This window comes from Corythoichthys intestinalis, chromosome 20 (assembly GCF_030265065.1).
Source record: "Corythoichthys intestinalis isolate RoL2023-P3 chromosome 20, ASM3026506v1, whole genome shotgun sequence".
NCBI lineage: Eukaryota > Metazoa > Chordata > Actinopteri > Syngnathiformes > Syngnathidae > Corythoichthys > Corythoichthys intestinalis.
Window position 1 is genome coordinate 24,482,309 of NC_080414.1, and position 22,853 is coordinate 24,505,161.

General features: G+C 37.4%; 1 protein-coding gene across 1 annotated transcript in view; it reads left to right on the top strand.

The window, feature by feature from the left end:
- The first annotated feature begins 235 nt into the window (after window positions 1-235).
- reck (reversion-inducing-cysteine-rich protein with kazal motifs) overlaps window positions 236-22,853 on the top strand; it is a 59,709-nt gene continuing 37,091 nt past the window's right edge. Inside the window, exons 1-2 of the mRNA XM_057824412.1 lie at window positions 236-416; window positions 21,899-21,957. Of these exons, the coding sequence (XP_057680395.1) occupies window positions 344-416; window positions 21,899-21,957 (132 nt within the window). The 5' untranslated portion in view covers window positions 236-343. The remainder of the gene's footprint in view (window positions 417-21,898; window positions 21,958-22,853) is intronic.

Below are 22,853 nucleotides of genomic sequence, written 5' to 3' on the forward strand. Positions count from 1 at the left end.
ACTACTCCATTTTTTATAATGTTTTTTTTTTTTTTAATGTTTATTTTTTTAATTTTTTTTTTCTACACTTCAAATTTACAGAGGCCAAGAGTTTTCTGAAAATTTTAACCCTGAAAATGCAAAATTATAACCAATATGTTCCCATGTAAAAAAATATTTAAATAATTGGGTGGCCCAAACTGATTCCCCCTTCTTCTGCGCATGTTCCATAAAGGGAGCGAAAGGGGGAGTGGGGGGAGAAAGGGTGACTGCGAGCGAGAGAAAGAGGTGTTCATGGACCATGTCACAGCTTCAATGTTCTCCACGTCTTCTCGTCCACGATGCACTTTAGGATTTCAATAAGATGCGTGTGTGTTTGCATATAATCGGCTTCCTTTTCGCCGCAAACTTTTACCTCCCGCCGCTCCAAGCTCAGGGTGAGTCTCGTTTAAATCTTCACTCTGTTTGTATGATGACTTCTTCTCACACGACCAAAGTCATTTGTAAAGTTATTCCCCATTCCCCGCCTATTTCCTGAAATTCCGTAGGAAAAATGCTTTGTTTACAGCTCGAGTGTGAAGTTCTTTCTCCAAAGTTATTTGTTGTGGATTTAGTGACAGCTGACATCCTGTTGGCCCATTCGGTATGTCCTCGTAACCATTTACAACTGATTTTCATCTCGTAGGTTAGGTATCGTGTCCGAATAGAATGTTTGCTTAAATAAAATCGTAAACTTGCTTCTATATAAGTTATGTGTGTTCTAAGTACTTCACCTGAGACTTGAATAACGGTACAGTTAAATCGGGTAATGCTGGTTTATGGCGCCACATAGGAAGCATTCATACACAGTACATAATAGGCATTATAATTTTAGCAGTTCTCCAAAACTGTGAAAAATATTCTATATAGCGTTTATTTAGGCATTTATCGGTGCTATCCCCTGAAAACATACAACATTGTTTGTACATTGTTTGGATTCCTACCTGCATACTGACCAGCATTAAAATACAGTCACATAGTAGCCACTATTACAGTAATTGTTGCATACCACTGTCACCTTCTGCAGTTTTTAACAGTTCGTACATAATTAGAAAGTTAAAATAAATACATTAATAAATTTACCAAAAAAAAAAAAAAAAAAAAACTTAAAGACTTAATTACTAACACATATGACACTTGGAGAAAAAAACTTGTAGTAACTATCTGTATTAAAAAAATAAAGTATTGTAGTTAAAATTAAGTACAAATGCAATGTACTGGATTAACCCCTTCAGACCTGAGCATGCTGCTGAAGGACATGACGTGTTTGCGTCTCTAAACCAATAATTACACTGAATTTAGTTGCTATTGCCACTTCTGGGAGACTATTGGATGAAACTTTACCCATCGAAATCAAATCATGAGGTTTGGCATGCCCTTTTTGCTATTTTTGGCTCTTTGAAAATGGCTCACTTAACGTAACTTCAAAAAGGATAACGTAAAGTGCTAATTTCTCATTAAAAACACATTAACATAAAAATAACAATTAATACCATGAAATATCCTCGACCAAAAAATTGCACTTTGTTCCGGTGTTTGAGTAGAGTAAAAATCAGCGCAGATTTTTTTTTTTTTTTTTTTTTTTTTTTTATTGCCCAGCAGAAAAAATACAGGTTTAAAGGGGTTAAACAAAACAAGTCTTAGACACTTCATAGTTATGTTCATATGGAATATTTCAATCAGTGCTGCAACGATGAATCGATGAACTCGAGTAAATCGATTAGAAAAAAGCTTTGAATCAAATTTTGCTGCTTCGAGTATTTGTTTCATTATAGTTCCGTTGTAATGGTTTGTTTTGAAAGTGTTTGCATTTAGTTTTATTTATTTGGGTAGATACATTGCCCTTTGAATATGACATAACTCATTTAACATGGCTGAATCCAGCTGCTCCTTGTTAAGACAAACATAAGGTGAGTTCTTGTTTGAGCTAATCCGTTTTTTTAAATACATTAATAATTTAGTTTACAGGTATATTTAGCCGTTTTTTTTTTTTTTTTTTTTTTTTTTGGGAATATGTGTTTAAACGATTTTTTAAGAGCATTGTAAAACAAAAAAGTTAGCATTTTATAGCATTTAAGCTAACAGACTTTTGCAAGGCAAGTTAGCCATTTGTACTTAGATCCTCATGTATATTTTTTATACTGTTTGAGGCTAAGCACAAGTATTTTTAATTTATCTTTAAATGAAAATGCAATCCTGCATAGTTTGAAGAAACACTCAGGAATTTTATTTTGTATTCACATTTAATGCTCTTTTAAAAGTTCCATCTTAGCAAGCCTTTGTTTTCCATCTCCTAAAATTTATTCTGCAAAGCAATACATGTTCCTAATCTGATTACTCGATTATTCGAACTAACTACTTGATAGATTAATCGACTACTATAATAATCGATAGCTGCAGCCCTGATTTAAATCAGTAATTTCATGTGTATTGCATTTTGTGAATTACTGATCTTATTTTGTTGAAGAGCGCTTTTTTAATCTTAATCATACAATCAGTGACTATTGAATGGTTGATAGACAGTAGCTGGCTGGTCCCTGGCTTTAAAAAAACGTGGAGGGAACCTTTATAACTGCTTATGTTATTCAATGCTGCATCTCTTTCGTTGCTATATCAACCCCCGCAAAAATGTGCTGTATTGTAATTTATGACGGCTGTAGGCAAATAATAAAAAAAGATTAATAGACGTTTCTTCTGTCCTTGTAAACTGTCAAGTAGGTTAATTCACAAGTACTTGCCAAGGCACACAAACACTGAGGTGTGTATTCAGGCAATGGCTTTAAATTTAATCTAATTAATTTCAATGGCTGAGTCAATGATGATCTGACATTGTTTTTTTGTTTTCTCATTTAAAACCATTTAGCTGTCGTCTTAAACACCTTTTGTGGTGCCATACTGCACGCTAGCCTTTAAAGGTCCAATCTACATTATTAGAACATGTGAGTCTTTGATGTGCAAGTCCACATGGGTTAAGGATGCGGATCGCTTTTTTTCCCCATTCACACATCTGCCCGAAACATGAAAGTAACACAGCTCTTAGATCCTCATTTGGGGTGCACATTGTCTACTATATAGTGGGGCCGAGGAATAGGCTCTAAACAGTGCAATTACCATCACCGTGAGTGAAAGTAATCAGCAAGCTTGCTTAGGGAAGTCACATATTGCCACTCTTCCTTATTTTACGTCAAAATTCCTCGCATTTTTCTCTTAAGTGAGTTTGGGGAAACTTTTTCTCCGTCATGTCTTTCATGTTGTGATTTTGTTTTGGAGGCAAGCCGTGAGAGAATGCATCTGGAACCAATTTGACTCCTCAAAGCAGAAGGGGTGGGGAAGGAGGTGGAAAAGAGGGGGAAGGCGAGTAGTGAACGGCTGCCCTTTTCTTTCCGTGTCCACTATAATCAGGAATGGGCTTCAATCCCGCAAACAAAATTATAGTTTGGAGAACATTAGATTAAATTGGCGCCCTGGAGTTTAGTTTCTTGGCCATCGTTCAGTTTAGTGATTGGTGAATTGGGTATGAAATGTTGTTTTTGCACAGTATGGTGACTAGCGGTTAGCACGTCTGCCTCACAGTCGGAAGGTTCCAATCTTGGCTTATGCCCCTCCTGTGTCGCGTTTGCATATGTGTATTTTTTTAATACTGGAGAGATTTTAAAGATAATTATTATTCTGTTTGTTTTCAAAACATTGTACTCCTCAGAGCAAAAATGTTTTTTCTCAAGGAGTATATCAATACCGGGTATATATAAGATAACTTCAAGATCAGAAGTTATAAAATAAACAAAATCCCAGACCTTTTTCTATTGTTTGGCCGCTAGTTTTGACACCAAAAATGGAAAATCTGTTCCACTAAATCATGTTTTGAAAACAAGTAAAGTTATCAAAACCACATGTATACATTCAAGTTTGCTTGGTGTCAACTGTCGTGACATCTGATATCGAGGTCGTCAGGCCCATAGAAAGAATGATTGAAGCTCCATATTGCTACTGCTTTTTATGAGTCCTGATGGTGTCCCCCGTATTTGCATTAAAGCGATATCCATTACATACATAAATCTAGAGCTATGTTGCGATGGACTTCTCAGAATCCCATCTTTAACAGACTATCTTATGTTTTTGTATTATTACATGAGATGTGATCTCAGGTGTTTGCCACATCCATACAACTCATTTGAAGTTCGACTCCCTTTGTCACATTTAGTACAGAGTAGGCATGTGTCGGTATGAGAATTTGATGGTATGATAATCTTAAGCAAAAATACCACGGTTTCACGGTATTGAAATTATAGCTCTAAAATGTGTTATTTTGAGATGTGTTTTTTTCCCCATTGAACCAGATTTAAAAAAAAAAAAAAAAAAATACAGCATATTTGCAAATTGGAACATCAACATTAACATGTCATGAACTGAAATATTTTAAATAAATTTAAAATAGAACTTCAAGACTAAACTGACAGCCACAGCTCAAGTTGCTAAAGATAATACAACACGTTTAAGTATATTTTAATATATACTATGTTGCCGGCACTACACTGACTTTAAAGCTCCATTTCAACATTTTTTGAGACTTGCTCACCTTTTCTGGGTTACTAAATCACTACTACTTTTAATATTAATTAGGTGAATATTAATTGAGAGTGACAGCAAGAGACAGCGCGTGTGTATGACTCGTATCATTCGTTACACATGATACACCCACCCACCCTCTTTCAACACAGAAAGAAATTATAGCTCTAAAATGTGTTATTTTGAGATGTATGTTATTTTTTCTTCCATTGAACAGGATTGTCTTATATTTCACAACATATTTGCAAATTAGAACACCAACATGAATAAATAAAATAAAAAATAAATGAAATATTTTAAATAAAATTAAAACAGAACTTCTAGACTAAACCGACAGCAACAGCTCAAGTTCCTAAACATACCATAATAATATATATATTTCTTTCATTAAAAAAAAAAATAAATAAATAAATAAAAAAAAAAAATATATATATATATATATATATATATATATATATACTGGTATATATATATATATAATTTTGCAAGCACTTCACTGACTTTAAAGCTCCATCGCAATATTTTTTGAGACTTGCTTATTTTCTACATATTTCTCTCTCAAGTCTAAGTTATTATGCAGGAATGTGAGTGTCTTCACCTTTTCTGGGTTACTGTTCCACTACTACTTTTAATATTAACTAGGTGAATATTAATTGAGAGTGACAGCAAGAGACATCGCGTGTGTATGACTCGTATCATTATTTACACATTATACACAACCACCCACCCTCTTTCAACACAGAAAGAAATTATAGCTCTAAAATGTGTTATTTTGAGATGTGTTATTTTTTCTTCCATTGAACAGGAGTTTCTTATATTTTCTTATGTTTACAATGTCGGAAGACTTAACAAAGCACACGATTAGAGATAAAACTAGTTAGCCATCTGGGCAAGTTAACTAGCCACGTTAATAGTCTCGATAACAAGTTTACGTTATTGTTTTACCATCGCTATACACATGAAACACGCTGGAGTGAACTCTCGTAGCTGGTGGGAAACGTTCACGACAGCGTTTACTTCCCTTAAATTTTGTGTAAAGTGAAAGTGTAAGGTCACCGAAATGTGAAATCAGGTTGTAGGTGTTGCCTGCATGTCCGCTGTCCTTCCTCCTCTAAGCTGCGTCTGTCTGTTTCTTTTTGTTAGCCCCAATACTTCCATACTAGACTAGACATTTTTGAGGGGGGGTTGAAAAAGTTCAGGTGTAGTTTCTGAGAGCGACAGCCATGTCATTGACACAAAGGACGGAGCAACAACCGGAGGGGGAGGGGTGAGAGCTGCCGCTCCAAGCCATTTGTCGCTGCATTTTTGGGACATAAAAAATAGCTAATCCAGTACTATGGTGTGACAGAAAATTTTAGCAGTTTTGAAACCGTGACGTTTTCATACCATGGTAAACCTTGAAACCGTTAACCGGCACATGCCTAGTACAGAGCTCACAGTTTAGTAAACTAACGGTGGATACAGGTTACAAAACTATGGGTACAAACTAAACAGAGGGTACAGATTAAAGCTGCAACAATTAACTCGAGGATTCGATTCGAAAAAAAAAAGCTTCAAATCAAATTTTGCTGCTTCGAGAATACATTTAATTAGAGTGATGTTGAAATGGTTTGGCTTGAAAGTGTTGCATTTAATTTTATTGATTTGAGTGGATACACTGCCTTCTAGCGGCAACAGTAAACATGCCATAACTCGTGTAATATAGTTGAATCCAGCTGCTCCCTGTTAAGACCAACATAAAAGTAGGTTTTTGTTTGAGCTAATGTGTTTGTTTATGCAGTCATTATTTAGTTTGGCAGTTTTTTTGTTGGAATATATGTTTGAACGATTTTTAGAGCATTGTAAAAAAAAAAAAAAAAAAAAAGAAAAAAAAAATTGTAATCATTTAAGCGAGTGGACTTTTGCTAGGCAAGTTAGCCAATTATTCTTTTGTAGTACTGAGGTCCTCATTTACAGTATATATTTTTTATATCGTTTGAGGCTAAGCTCAGGTATTTTAATTTATTTTTGCTCTTCTTTCTTTATTTCTGCTCATGTGAAATGAAATCGTTTGATGAAACTTTCAGGAATTTAATTTTGTATTCGCATTTTATGCTCTTTTGAAAGTGCAATATTTGCAAGCCAAAAAGAATATTATTAAAAGCATAAATACTTGTTTATTTGTTTTACGTGTCCTTAAATCTATTCTGCAACGCATTAAATGTTCATAATCCGATTATGCGATTAATCAATTATTCGAACTGATAGTATAATCAATTACCTAAATAATCGATAGCAGCAGACCGAGTACAGATTACTAAATTGTGCGTTCAATTTAGTAGTATGTGGGTACAGAGTAGCTATGAAAAGTAGAGTACTGTGCAAAAGTTTTAGGCAGGACACCTGCCTAAAACTTTTGCACAGTACTGTATTTTTTTTAATTATTAAATTTATTAGGATCACGGAAGCTTCCACTTGGGGAAAATGTATACATACAGTATATCCTGTATATACATAATATAATAAAAATATACAGTACTGTGCAAAAGTTTTAGGCTGCCTAAAACTTTTGCACAGTACTGTATATTTGTCTACTCTGGCACCTTTGTTTGGTTTTTGATGCGTATATGTTGTAGTAAAGATCTACTAGGCCATTTCGATGGATTCTGACCATAATTATGTGACTGTGGGAACAGAAGTTATAAACTTCGACTGCACCTGTTTGCTTTGGTTCCTTCTGTTGTTCTTTCTCTGTATCTATTGCAAGGGGTCTCAAACTCAGTACAACTAAGTAGTGTGCCTTGCTATGTAAGTAGCCATTTTTTTTTCCTTACGCAGTTTTGGGATCAATGTCTTTCTATTAGAATCATGTTTTAAGACGGACTGTGTTAGGCTGCAGTACTTATATTAATGTCCTTTTGTTTTTTTGATCAGAGCTCAGTATTCTTTTTATTTTAATCAATTCAGACTCAAATCAATGTTGCCGTTGAACCGTGGTAGTTACAGGGAATCCTTTGAAATTAGTGGAGTTTGCATGTTCTTCTTTCTTGTGAGTTTTCCTTTGACACCGACTCAAAGCTATTTGTAACTGAAAACAGATTTTAAAAAATGTGGGGCCTTACTTAACATGAAAGCTTTGGTTTGGCCCGTGAAAATGGAAAACCTATTTTTTATTTCAATGTTTTCTTTCAATTTAATGCTAGTTTTTGAACAAAAGTTACGCCCATCAGTGGTAAGCCTGCAAATGCATACAAGGAGTACTTTGGTCGAAACAACTAAGTTGCAACTGTTGCAGCAAACGCGCATATATTTAATAGTACTTAGATACATAATACTCAGTAATATATATACACAGTACTTTACGAGATTGTTTTAGCATACGGTAAATGTGCTCAGTGTGAAGTCTTGCTCTTTAAACTGAGATCTCTTTATTTGACAGCAAGTGATAATGTGCATCATACAGGACTAAAATATTGGTGTGTTACTTTTTTTTCTCATTTCAAGTAATTTGTAGTGGGTAAGACCATCTGAGTTTAGCTTTCATTATGTACACTCAGACAAATGGAGGAAAACAGGCAAAAAAAACCTGAAACCTTAATCTGACCATTTAAAACAGACTTGTTTGAGCTGAACTGCACATCCATTTATTAAGCAGGAACATTTTTACAATAGACTGCATTTTTATATATACTATTTAATCAAGGATGAACTGTTTCTATAATTATACGTCTGTATTTTGAGGGTCCATGAAAGATTGATTGGATGAGTAAATGAACAACCCAAATTAAAGTCAAAGTGAGCGCATGAAGACCATCCCCAAAAAGCACAGTAGTGTATGTGTTTACTCAATGTAATAAAGTTTGAAGAAACATGAACATAAGCAACAATTTAGAGGTCTTAAAATCAATGAATGCATTCAAAAGAAGGCATTGCGATGTTATTTTTCAAATCATAAGTCAAAGCAAGCCATAAAAATTGATTTCATGCACTTGTACTGCACTTGTTTTTTCTTTTCTTTTGATCAGCGTCCAATAATTATGAGAGGAGCTGTGCAGTAGTGCCAAACAGTGTAATGTTGGGCCCACTTGAAGAACACTGAGCAACATTTTGAGTGCTCCACAGCAAAATCAGCAGTGTTAGAACAACTCCCAGGGAGTTAATTGTAACCTTTTTCTGCTGCTTATATGCGACCGCAGCAGAAGGTGTCAAAATTAAGCTTTTTAGTGTTAAACAATAACTCCCCTGTGAGAGTTAAGGATACTTCTATTTCTCTGCTAAATTTAACCGTTTTGGAGAGTTAAATGAATGAAATTACTCATGGTTAGTTTTATTATTATTATTTTCAATGTCAATTCCTTCTCCAGTAAAAACAGTACAATTTGAAGTGCTGCAAAAAAAAAAGAAGCTAAGAATAGCCAAATTTATGAGACTATTAACATGAAAATTTTCTAAGTAAAGAGTCACATTTGCACACACAACCAATGCCTTGTTTCTGTGCATTATAATTCCTATAATTCCTGGTTCCTTTAAACAAAGACAAGTCATTGAGCATTCTAGTGCATACAAAAAGTCCAGTTTGATAAAATGGCCCATAGCATTTCATCCAATTGGTTCCAGCCACATTTCTGTTGATTTGCAAGTGCAGTGTTTCACGTGTTGCTGTGCGTCCTTCCAACTCAAAAACCAACCAAATAAAAAATGGCGACGACTGGAGAGCGATTGTGCTTGACGAGTGTCTCCGAAGCGGCGGAGCATCTCCTTGATTCCCGAGATATAACCAACGCTCAACGAGCTCTGAGATAATTCTATCAGTAAAGTGAGTCGACTTTATTTTTACCACTTGACCGTTTTTTTTTTTCGAAATATAACCCCAACACCCGTTTGAATCCAAATTGCCAAAGGTTCCGAACCTCACGAGTTTAAAATATGCATTCACGGAACCCTTTGGAATTAGACAATTAACAAAAAAATTCAAATTCAAAACCAATATATCTCACCTAATACCCAAGTGGATTCCCCGTCAACTTTCTCAACTCTTTAAACAGGTCAAAATTTGAGTCCACGCTGCCCATCAGTGTGTTATACTTCTTCATACTAAGTGTGAGTCAACCTTCCACTGAGCAAAACAGTTTCTCCTCCTATCAGATAGAGGACAAACAGTTGAAAGAAATGGAATAAAGCCTGTAAATTAGTAGCAAGCCAGTCAAAAACCTAATCTAACACGTCACTTTGCTTAGATTTAGTCAGCGTACGACAATAGGGCCCTGCGGGTATAATTATTAATGATATTTTAACTAAAAAATGCCATTTCTGGAGAAATTACTATGGGGCTTTGCTGTTTGAAGATACAGATCTTAGCCCCGCCAAGGTTGATTTGGGGACATTTTGGGGACACTTCCTGTTGATATCAGGTCACTTCCTGTTGATTTGGGGACATTTCGGGACATGTCCTGGTAATATAAGGTCACTTCCTGTTGATTTGGGGACATTTCGGGGACACTTCCTGTTGATATCAGGTCACTTCCTGTTGATTTCAGGACATTTCTGGAACATATCCTGGTGATATCAGGTCAATCCAATGTAAATGCCATTGGAATTGAATGGGGAAATTTGGACGTACATGGCCGTCAATGGCATCGACTTACATTTGCGTTAATGGAATCCAAGTTCATTGGCATCAATAGAATCAACATACATAGCCGTCAAAGGCATCCGTGTGCATGGGAGTCAATGCAATGTAAATGCGATTGAAATTGAATGGGAAATTTGGACGTACATGGCCGTCAATGGCATCGACTTACATAGCACTCATTGGCATCTGTGTACATGGGCGTCAATGCAAAGTAAATGCCATTAGAAATGAATTGACTGATTTTTGTCTAACTTTGGGGGACCTGCAAGTTTTTGGAAAAAACTGCATACAACTTCTGTATATATAATTATTATTAATTATGATTATAATAACAATTATATAACAGGAATAATATATGTATCTATACATATGTATATACACACAGAAGTGTGGACTTTCACTGACCCAACAGTTATTAGCTAAATTAAAGACAAACAACTGCCATTTGGAAGTAATTTCATCCTTTGCTTATTTCCTGTAATTTCTCTGTTGTCATGTTATCACATATTATCTCGGCATCATTCAGGCAGCTGTTCTCATAGAAAACATGCAATTGGGTTGTTATTGCAGACAAGTCTTTCTTTTCTATTGATCTTTAACAGCCTACATCTGGTTGGCTGTGGACTGGACTAGTTGAGGCGAGATCCAAACAGATCCACCGCAAAATAAATCTGTATTGAGGTTTTTGGTATTGAGGAGATTTTGTTCTTTATTGTATTGAATGTTTAGATGCTTTTTTTGAGTGCCAGACTGATGTCATGCTGTGGCAGGAGTGGGCAGCATTCAGAGGATGACTCTTATTCATAGTGGTGTGATATGTGGCACATCAATCTTGACACTGGATGCCTGTTGTTACAGTAAACAGGAAACTTGATTCAGTGCCCAGTAACAGCTCTCCTAAGCTTTCCTTTTCCTCTTGCATTGCTGTCAACTGTTTCCCTATTTCTGCTATACACCTCACTGTTGATATGAGCTTATGTCTGGTCGTCCGGTGGGAGAAATTATATATTCTAAAAAGGATTTCAATGCAGATGAAACTATTAAAAATTGACCAATCGGACCAATTCCCTGCACAAAATAAGCTTAGATTTTTCTTTTCTCATTCACTTCTGTTATATTCTGAGATCTAATTCAAGTTCATTTCTTATCCTTTCAAACTGTGTTCACCCGTTAATACCCGGCTTCTTATGGCCATTCATAATTAATCAATGCACAGGAAGTGACCTTGGACCCCATCCATTAAAATGCCCCCTCGTTCCCCCCGAGAGTCTGCTGCGGATCTTAGGAATGCAGGAAGCAGAATGTTAGGAGAGCTTCTCTGGTGCCTCTGTTAGTATTGAATGAAGGTGGGGAAAAAAATTACAAAAATCATTAGTTCATGGGAAAAATCAAAAACATTTTTATTGATGATCTGCACATTTTGAAGGAGATTCATGATTTTAAAATCTAAAAAGGAGTCACCTATTTGTGCGATAATGTCTCAATACCCTAATCTTACATGGAACATTTTAATCTGATTACTGGCTAGAATCGGGTTAAAAGCCCAAACCGAAGGACAACATTCCATTTGAACACTCCAATCACAATAGATTGCATCACGTGTAATCAGTTGATCAGAGATATTCAACTGAAATTATTTTAAATCAGAATGGCAAAAAAGTCTGCTAATATGATTAATATGCTTGATATTTACTAGAGCTGTCCCAAATGACTAATTTTCTCCCTTTTTTTTTTTTTTTTACAATTAGTCGACTAATCTAATATTTTTTATAATTGAGCAATTAACTCATTTGCTCCCAAAAACGTATGAATACGTTCTATTTTTAATTGTTTCAGTGTCCCAAAGACATATTTATACGTCTTTTACATGTTTTTTCACAAGAGACATCTCTAGGTTCTGATGCAACTTACAGTAGCTCCAAAGCACAATGCTGAAAATCCATTTTAAAACAACAAAACTGGCCACTGGAGGGCAATAGTGCATTTTGTAGGACCCGCAACCCAATTCAACGGAATGAACGGCCAGGCCGCATGGCCGGGGTGCCGGTGGAAGACGACCGAATGGACGACCAGGACGCCAGGCGCAGGAAGTCCGAGAAGGACTACTGGGACCATCAGTGCAGCAGACGATGCCGTTGAGTCCGTGTTGCTCGCCGAGCAGAGCCCGCTCCGCCGTGCTCGGCCACTCGCGTCCCCAGCTACCCTCCAGTGTCCCGTGACTCAGCCGGAAACGCGCACGGCCAAACCAGTTTCCCGGCAGAAACACAACATGCCCCACACAAGTTCACCAGGCGAACTCCGCCACAAGGCAGTGGTCACCACAAAAGAAAGACTCAAAAAAATCCATCTTGATGAGACAAGCGGCGATTGTTGTGTATTTGTTACACTTATAAACATTAGAATGATAGGCCGTAGTGGGTAAACACCGTGCAGCATACGTCTTTAATCTCACTGCTTTGCACTGTGCCGCACACATCAAACATAAACATTCTGTATATTCCCCGCAGACCCACACATGACATGTCAAACAAGGATGTGCTTCCCAGGGCGAACCAATTGATCGAGGATGACATAGATCATCCCATCAATATATTACAGCGATGAGGGAAATGTTCACCCCGGCTGTCGCGGCCACAATAGCGTCATCTCTCAGTTCAATAGTTTAGTAATGTGTAAATAAACTGTTACTTTGCTAACAAAAGCTCTATTTGTCTTGTTGTTTATGTTATTTTGTAGAAGAAAAACATTATTCTGATTTTTGGAATGTCACTAAAGCATAAAATAGCTGTGTTAAAGTCAAAGTTATGTTTGAAATGTATGCTTTTACAAAAAGCTCAATTTCTCAGTTTTTTCATCAGAAATTGCTCAAACTAAGCTATTTTCTAATGCTAATTTCTAAAGAATTGAAAAAGATATCAACTAACTTTTTTCCCGCTGAAAGAAGAGAGTTTAATCTTTCTTTTGGAGGGTTCCATGATTATATTGCAAAAGACCAGAATTTTCTGTGGGCCTTGCAAAATCAGTCAAAATCCAGTAAAACGGCCAGGAGCGAAGGGGGTTGCACCGGTGAAAATGGTTGGGAGTGAAGGAGTTCATTTTTGTTGACATTTTGGAACATACGTTGGAACATCTCTGTGCCGTGCACATGCCGAGTGTTCGTCATTCTCGACTTTATCCGCGTGTTTTTTTTTTAGCCCATCAATACCTGTTGACGGTATGTTGCGCCTGTCGATGCATTTACGTCATCCATGACGTCGACAACGTCAACTAGTCGGGACAGCTCTAATATTGACCCTAAAGACCCAAGTCAACTCCCTCCATGACGTACTGTAAAACCTGAATGTCATTAAACCTTCTGAAACTCAATGATAACAAAACTGAGCTCTTGGTTGTGGCTCTCAGGCCACTGCTCCGGAAGGTTTGAGATCTCCTTGACACGGCTGTTTAATCACTCAATCCTCCAAAGTGAGAAACGTCTGTGTCATCAAGGGCTCCAATCTCACCTTTCATCCCCTTATCAAATCCATCAACAAATCCGCCTTCTTCCACTCCAAAAAAATACTTCCAGATTTCTTTCCTTCTCTATTTTTTTTGCCCAGAGTCTCATCCAGGCATTTTTTACACTCCGCCTGTACTACTACAATGGATTCCTGTTGGGGCTACCAGTGAAAGCCCTGGACGGGCTTCGGAAATTTGAACTTCCCTGCTGAAACTGCTGCACCTGCTACCTGAACTCAAATAAAGCAGGAGAAGATACCTAGTTGATTATCAAAGATGAAATACTATATATTAAGGGTGTAACGGTACACATATTTGTATTGAACCGTTTCGGTACGTGGTCCTCGGTTCGGAACGGAGGCGTACCAAACGAGTTTCCCACCCACCTTACTTTTCGAGGCTGTGAGTCGATCGGTTTCTTTTTGTAGATTATATTTACTCCGTCTTCTCTACTATAATGAGGACCAACACGGTACGGCAGTATAACCCAGAAACGTCAACGGCGCGACAACGTGGCCGCCGCGAGAACGCAGTGAAACGCGGCCGTTAAAGTCAATCAGCCTATGCACACCAGTTGCAGTGCGGCCGCGTGTTAGACGCGTCCCAGAAGCAGCTCAACACGACGCACGCAAAAAAAACGGCAGAGTTTATTATTTGAAGCGAGATGCGGCCCTCCTGCGTCAATACTACTAGCTAGGATCGGGCCGGAAGTCACTCGTGTAAAAATACGGTGGATCCGGTCGATTTTCAAACTAATATGCAATCGTAACCCACTTTTTGAGTCCATCAGATCTCTTGAGTGGTAGATTGGGGCACAGTTGACTTGTCTTTTTTGATTTACTGCTATCTTCTCTGCTATAATAATAACCAACACGGCCCCGTGTTCAATAAGAAACCCTCCTACCACAACAAAACAAGTAGGAACTAATATTCACATAGGAACTATGTGTTATACAACATAAAATATACAATATAAATGAATACTACATCACATTTGTAAAATATAAACACATAATAAAATAAATAATAGCCCGTTTAAATAAAATAAATTGAAATGAGCTAAAACACCTGTAATTAAATAATAAGAATAGTACAAAGATCCTGCTCGCACAATTACATTTATTAATTTCTGTGTGGCGCTTTAACTTGAGAAAATCCACCAATAAAGCTTTTGAAAACCGTTCATAAGAAAAAAAAAATGAATAATTGAGGCATTTCATTTGTAAAATACATGTTAAATTCTTTGTCATTGGGATTGCTTTTCTCTCTAGCACAGCACTTCTTTTTTCTTCTTTCTTTCAGAAAGAAAGCTGACCAATACGCGGGGTCTGAAAGGCAAATTGTTGTTGGATTATCTTTAAATACCTGCTACATTTTTAGCAGAATTCTAACTGTGTATTGGCTAATGTTCCTTTTGTTGAAAGCACAAAGGTGTGTAATAAACAACTAGCACATTTATATTTTGCATTTTGTTTTCTTACTGTACCGAAAATGAACCGAACCGTGACCTCGAAACCGAGGTACGTACCGAACCGAGATTTTTGTGTACCGTTACCAGTGTTGTTAATCTTACTTTAAAAAAGTAATTAATTACAGTTACAAATTACTTCTCCCAAAAGGTAATTGCGTTTGTAACTCAGTTAGTTGAATGTAAAAGTAATTAGTTACTTGACAAAGTACCTGGTGATAATTTTCATGTTTTTTTCTTTCTTTAAAAAAAAAAAAAAAAAATCTGAAGTTTAAAGGGTTTTTGGGATAACAGGGGTATTGCGGATATTGCAATAACTAGATAATAATAATAATAATAACTAGATACTAACCTTTGCTATGTGTGGAAGTCATTTAATGTTGTGAATCAATCATTAGAGGTGTTAAAATTGCTCCAGTTATTGCATTAGTTCCCTTCCGTCTATTTTCGACATGCATAAGTTCTTAAACTGTTTCATCATTTAAAGATATATTAAAGTTGAGTTTTGCCGATTTAGGAACATTTTAGATAAAAAGTGACTTAGGTTCACCAGGAAGGTTCTCTACAACAGAGCCTTCATGAGAAGTTTACTGCTTTAAGATGGCAACTGTTTACTAACGCATCTAGTTCTTTATTATATATGTTGCTAAAGCTGCCGTGTCTGTCATTTGCGTCTAGTTCTGTATATATGTGATATCTACCGAAGAATCATGTGGCCGTAGTTTGTAGGCTATTGGCTACAGCCAGGTATTATTGGAGCCACCTAGCATAGTAGCATCGCGTTTGCAACGGTGTCACACTCCCTCGCCTCTTACCTGCTCTGCTCTCTCGTCTCCGTGAGTCCGTCTTTTTCCAGACTTTTTCGTGGCAATCGAACAACATTGTAACGCATAGTAACGCACGCCTTTTCCGCCTCAGTAACGGTAACGGCGTTGCCAAGATGAGAAAAGTAATAAATTAGATTACTCGCTACTGAAGAAAATAACGCCGTTATATTCTAACGCCGTTATTAACAACACTGACCGTTACACCCCTACTATATATATGATTTTTTTTTTTACAGTTAGATTTGTCCTCAATTCAACTTACTTTCGGCTGCAGTTGCTGAAAAACAAATAATGTGACTTCCATGCTGAAATTTAAACAAAGATTGAGTTGATTTACAGCAACTAAAGCTGTCTTTCCCCTGTGAGTGAAATGCCCTCTTACTGTTGTTTTAACCACCCCCAATTCAGCTCTGTTTTTCACAAACACTCACCCCTCAATATACACACGCAGATAACCCCCGGTGATTTAGTTATTTGTGTAAACCCCTACAGTTGCGCCACATGTTTCCCCTGCTGAGATTTTGAAGCTCATGCTGATATAACTCTTAATCTCTGATTAAAGTGTGATGAAGATATTAATAAAAATATATTATTTGCCAAGCTAACCCCTGTATGTCAAGATTCATGAAATGTAGACGGAATAATCTGGTTAATGAGTGTGTAATCTATTGTAGAATTGGGTTCCCAAATGAAAGTAAACCTTTGATTTACAGTAGCGAATTCCTATTAATTCCCATGGAATGTTTTTTTTTTTTTTTTTTTTTTTCAAAAAATTCTCAGAGTTTGGCAACCCTAGATGGAACACATCAATGTTACTGCTTTTAGGAAATTGTTATTTGGTTTGTGGAATGAAATGAATGGCATTACAGTGAGAGGTTTGCTACAAACACTAGCCTTCATTGCAATGACCATGAATGTCACAGTGTAACTAAAAGTGGGGTACTTGTTCTGTGTATGCTGAACCAGAATGAGGCCAATGCTCATTAGCAGTGAGCAGGAGGCCTCAAATTTTATGACTGAGTGGCCTTCATCAACCCTCTCCACTTGCCAATAATTGTCACTTGCCATTGTTGGAGCAGTTATTTACTCTCAATTGTGCCCACAAAATTGTATTTTGTTGCAAAGATAACTTCTGAAGTTTAAGTTACAGAAAGAGCAGAAGTTAAACCCCTAAAATCTGCCGAGTCACTTTAACTATAGAGTAGCATTGAGTTTTGCCTGGAAAATGAAACAAAATTTACTGGTTTTAATTCTACACTGAAAATACTTGCACAGTGGTACTTTGGCATATGATCGCATCGACATATGACGTAAAATTTGACTTGTCATTTGTGTCAACATTAGAGGAGTTCCCAAAAAAAATTGATTATTACTTGCATCGCGATTCGACACGTGACGATTCTATTACAATTCATAAAGGTTCAAAAACGATGTTTTGTCCCTCATAACTTTATGGCAGCCGCTCGTAGCAGAACAAAATTCAAGACACGTCGGCCACCGCGCCGGGCACCGTTAACAGGCGCGCGCACGTTATGATGGATGCTGCTTGTTACTGAGAGAGAGACTTACTGCTTTTTAAAAGACTGGAAAATAAATTTGTGTATGAGAGAGGCAGCACCAGAAGCGCAACCCGGTGGTCGCGCTTTTGTCCGCAAGTTATTTTTTAGAGCAAGAGAAGAATCGAGATGGTTCATTGCTCCTTGTCATTTAGATGTCTAGCAGTAGTTTTAAGGCATTTCAATTGATATATGTCCCGAGTTTGTTGCTAAGACCCATGTGCATCTAAAAGAGGTGAGTACACTTGTACTGTTTAGCCTTTATTGTTGTTGTTTTTGAGATGTTAATAGTTAGCGCCAAGCGCTAAGTTAATTAGCTAATTCGCTAACATGTATTTTTTATGCAGAACGTGTAAAACCACGATTAAGTACAGCGGTAACACTACAAACATGCGAAATAGTACAGAATTCTGTGAAAACAAAGTATATTGGTTAAAAGAAGTCTTATCTAAAGACACTTTGTTTCCAGAAAATGTGGAATTCATTCCACCTGGGTAATTTAAAACACACAGCCATGGCAACAAAGGAGTGGCTTCGTAAGAAGCATTTCAAGGTCCTGGAGTGGCCTAGCCAGTCTCCAGATCTCAACCCCATAAAAAAATCTGTGGAGGGAGTTGAAAGTCCGTGTTGCCCAACGACACCCCCAAAACATCACTGCTCTAGAGGAGATCTGCATGGAGGAACGGGCCAAAATACCAGCAACAGTGTGTGAAAAGCTTGTGAAGAGTTGCAGAAAATGTTTGGCCTCCGTTATTGCCAACAAAGGGTACATAACAAAGTACTGAGATTAACTTTTGGTATTGACCAAATACTTATTTTCCACCATGATTTGCAAATAAATTCTTTAAAAATCAAATAATCTTATTTTGTGTTTTTTTTGTCCACATTCTGTCTCTCATGGTTGAGGTTTACCCATGTTGACAATTACAGGCCTCTCTAATATTTTCAAGTGGGAGAACTTGCACAATTAGTGGTTGACTAAATACTTATTCGCCCCACTGTACCAGCTATAACTACTTGTTGTGAACAGCAAGCCGTTGATGCGGATCCAAATCACAGACCAAGAAATAGTGAATGTTTGTATTAAATAAGTACAACTAAGGGAGCACGCCAAAAAGACGCGAATATAAAAGAGTACAAAAATCTAACTACAAAGTCCAAAAGAGCATAAAAGTAAAAATGATCAAACCAGGACACGACCGTAGAAATGTCGGAAGCTCGAAGGATGATGCACACACAGCGGTAAGCAAGGCAAGTAACACGCAAACAAGCAATAGTCCGACACTCACAGACGGTGACAGGAGTCCTTAAATAATGAGCTCTCCAAATGCGCCACAGGTGTGTTGCAACGGCCCCGCCCATCCAGCTGAATCAGATGCTGGAATGAAAAAAGAACTGAGAAGGCATACATATATGACACTACTGAGCTAAAATTGACAGTTAGCTTTATTATGTTTCTATTTTACACCCTCATCACTCTACAGCGCTATGTTTTTACTGATTAAATAAAGCCTGTATGTAAGACACGTTAGCTACGCATCCACAGTTGTCAGAATTAATAGAAACCTAGCCCTCCGCAGGGCTAACGTTAGGTGAGCAAGGGACAGTAACGTTAATCTTATTTATTAGCGCTGAGAAGTCTACTGCTTTAAGATGGCGGCTGTTTACTAACGGCGCTGAGTCTTGTCATTTCAAATCTAGTTCTATATACATGTGATATATATGAGACGCATCAGACGCTACCTGCTACCACCATAGCATCATGCAGGCGTAGTTTTTAGCAATGTTGGCATAGTTTTTAGCAGCTTTCGGCTGCAGTCAGGTATCATTGCTTCTTCCTCTACGCACTTGACGTCTGCGCGCTGTCCGGCATGAAAAGTAGTCCGGGCAAAACGTGATGCTTAGAGCTGGCAAAATTTAACGATTCCTCGAGGCAATTAAAATGACTCGTATCAGTTTTTAAACTCGAGTGACTCGAGTGACTCGAGTATTCGTTAGCTCTAGCTATGTGTAATTGCTATGTTAATTTTTCCTGCAGTATTTATTAGGGATTTAGCCTAGGTTTTTGTGCATGTGGAATGAATTAATCTAATTACAATGTATTCTTACGGGAAAATCCCGCTTGACTGGCGACCATTTCGACTTACAAACCAGGTCCTTGAACAGATTAAATTCGTATATAGCGGTACCACTGCATATATAATTTGATTTTATTTTATATTTTATATACTGTATATTTTGATTATCCAGACTCGCATGCATGCAGACTCGCTGATGTCACTAGCCAAATAGTCCAGATAAGCCCAAAAAAGTCCAAATACATTTACAAAAGCACACACTTGATTTTTTCTTTTCTGATCTCATTTTGTTTGCACAATAGTCGTCTTTGTAACAGCCGCAAGCATCTTTCAAGCGACAGTACTTGAAAATGGGTACCGTTCTCTTCGTCTCTACATCACACACTGTACAGATCACATACGTTGGAAGTCTGCTGCTCCTTAAGCATCAAAGACGACTGGACCTGCTGATAGAATCCAGAAACCCCTGTGTCAAGCAGCTGAGGACACAACAACGGTTTCCCCCACTCTATACACATAAATGGAGTCACAAGTGTGCTTATCCATCCACATGGATACACTGATAAGTGGGTGGGATGGTTTCTGTCAACGTCTTGCTTGCCAAGTGCACTCATTTTCTTTTAAGTCTTTAATGCCAACCAGCATCGGTGTCTTTGAAAGAGTGGAAAACAAAAGGATTGGTAGTTTAACATAAACATGCCTTTCAAAATAAGGTATATTCAACACTTTTTACTTTAGGTTTAAAAAAAAAAGTTTTTATCATGTGTTAAAATATCTAGTTAGGTCACAGTTCCAGCTGATGAAACGGTACCGAAATATGAAGCTGCATAACCATGCAAAAGGTTGTGTTAAACCTGTTTTTGTAAATGTGAACCAGAATTAAAATCTTTGAACCAGTAGGAAAATGCATCATGGTTCGATCAGTCCATCTTGTTAGATATAATGAATGTCCTGTCATTTTTGTCTCATTTGTTAGATTAAGGATTACATGATTTGACCCCGTTCAGAAGTTGTGGTGTGGCTTAAGATGTTATTTATTTATACAAACTCCAGTTTCAAGGCAATACACTGAATGAATTTTGGTTTGTTAGGACATTTCAACTGTCAACTTGAGTAACTGCGCAGGAGTAGCTAAATGTCCTGTGTAGTCCAACATCACTACTGCGTTAAAAGTGTTTGGCCACATTGAGCAGGCGGGAGAGGTTTGTCAAGAGCAAATGGAGCCAAGACATTTACTGGAACCTTGGGCTGCGCTGTGGTTTGGACCTCATTTGCCACAAAGCACACCCATTCTTGCTTCTGTGTGTTTGTTTCTCCCATTTTGTGACTCAATAGATTCCTTTTCATCGACTGTATTGAATCTCTGTTAGTCATTATGTTCTGGAGTAGAGATTTGTAAGAAGTGTCACGAAGCCAATCCATCAAGGAAATTTGATTTTTTTTTTGTTTTTGTTTTAAACGGTAACTACATCAGAGCTTTCTGTTAGAAGTCATGAGGCAATTAATTTGGGATTTTCCATGATTCTTGGGTGGCTTTGGCCCTGCCTGCCATTGGCTTTCTTAATTTAAACATTTGAAAAGAGTATTATAACAACTTACCATGTTTGAGTATTTTCTGGGTGTCCCACAGGGGTCTGTATTAAATCCCATGCTGTTTGTAATCCATTGAAACCGCTTCATATTGCCAATTTGTAAATTAATGCTGTAGTTCATTTTTTAAAGAACTGCTATTCTTGTACTTTGACTAAAGCCCCATTGAGAAAGTTCAATCAATCAATCAATATATAGATTTTCATTTTGTTTTTCACTACGCTAATAAAGGATGAAGAGGCCGTAAACCGAGAGTCTCAACACAACTAAGCTGGAGTTATACGTAGGGTTGGGCATCGTTTGAAATTTAGCGATTCCGATTCCACGTTTCAATTCCGGTTCCGAACGATTCTCGATTCCGATTCTTTCAAGAGGCAGGGTAAAAAAAAAAAATGCATAGTTTATATTAAAGTCTTAACTTCTGAACGATTTTTTAAATTAAATGAACGTCTCACAATTTTAACTTGTATATAAATATCAGTCTTTGACCTCGAGCAATTTTTTTCCGCTCGGCAGTCAGGGCATCGAAACAAGGAATCGAAATTTAAAATTTCGAACGATTCCGGGAGCATAGGAGTGTTAGAACCGGTTCCCATCAATGCTTGATTCTCGATGCCCAACCCTAGTTATACGGTCAGTATGTTCCAATTGTAAATACTAAGTCTGCATGTACTGTATGCTTACAGATCCCTCCTGTTGCCACCATGCTGCAGAGTTCTCCCCTTGTAAAGAAGCTTGTGATCAGGTACACACACACAGACACACACACCAATCCATTCCGATAGTTGGCCAATGAATAGAAGCTTTTGAAAGGAAGGGGTAGTGTAAAGTTGTTGTTCTTTTTTTTGTATTTTTGCTCTTTGAAGTGAGTAAAAGTTCTCAGTCGCCTGCTTCAATTAGGAGCAGGTGACACAATGTCCCACTCTGAAGCCACCACTGTGGCCTCCTTAACAAAACAGGACATGATGAAATGAAAAGCAAAGAAAGCTTTTTCTTTCCCCGCATCCAGCAAACAGGCTGGGTCTAATTCATGGTTTTGAAGAGGAATCTTGCATGTTTTAGCAGGGGGGTAAATGAAGATCAAAAGGATGAACAGCGATGGTCTTTTACAAGTTCGGTCACCTCAAAACGTTCACATGAGTTTGTAGTGGTATGGAAATGTGTGTTACTATTCTGGGGTGGTGCATAGTGGCAGGCACGTATTGTAATCAACAAGTACCGTTTACATTTAATGAAAGCTCCCTTTACACACATTCAGCTATATATTTAGAATACAATCAAAGTATGAATTAATCAAGAGGGGTATTCCTGATTTAGTCACCGTTAAACCAGTACGTAATCGATTATAGAAAACAGCATAAAGGAACTATATAGGGGCTTTTATAACAGTGGTCTTTGGCTTCGTACTAAGCCAGGGGTGAACATTACGTCGACTGTGATCTACCAGTCGATCGCAAGAGTAGTGTGGGTAGATCGTGGCTTCAAAAAACTGAAAAAATTTTAAATGTACCGTAATTTTCATATAAGCCGCTAATTTTTTCTCTTCATTTTGAATCCTGTGGATTATAGTCCAGTGCGGCTTATTTGTTGATTTATTTGGGTTAACAGGTAACACTTTATTTTACAGCGGCAACACAAGAC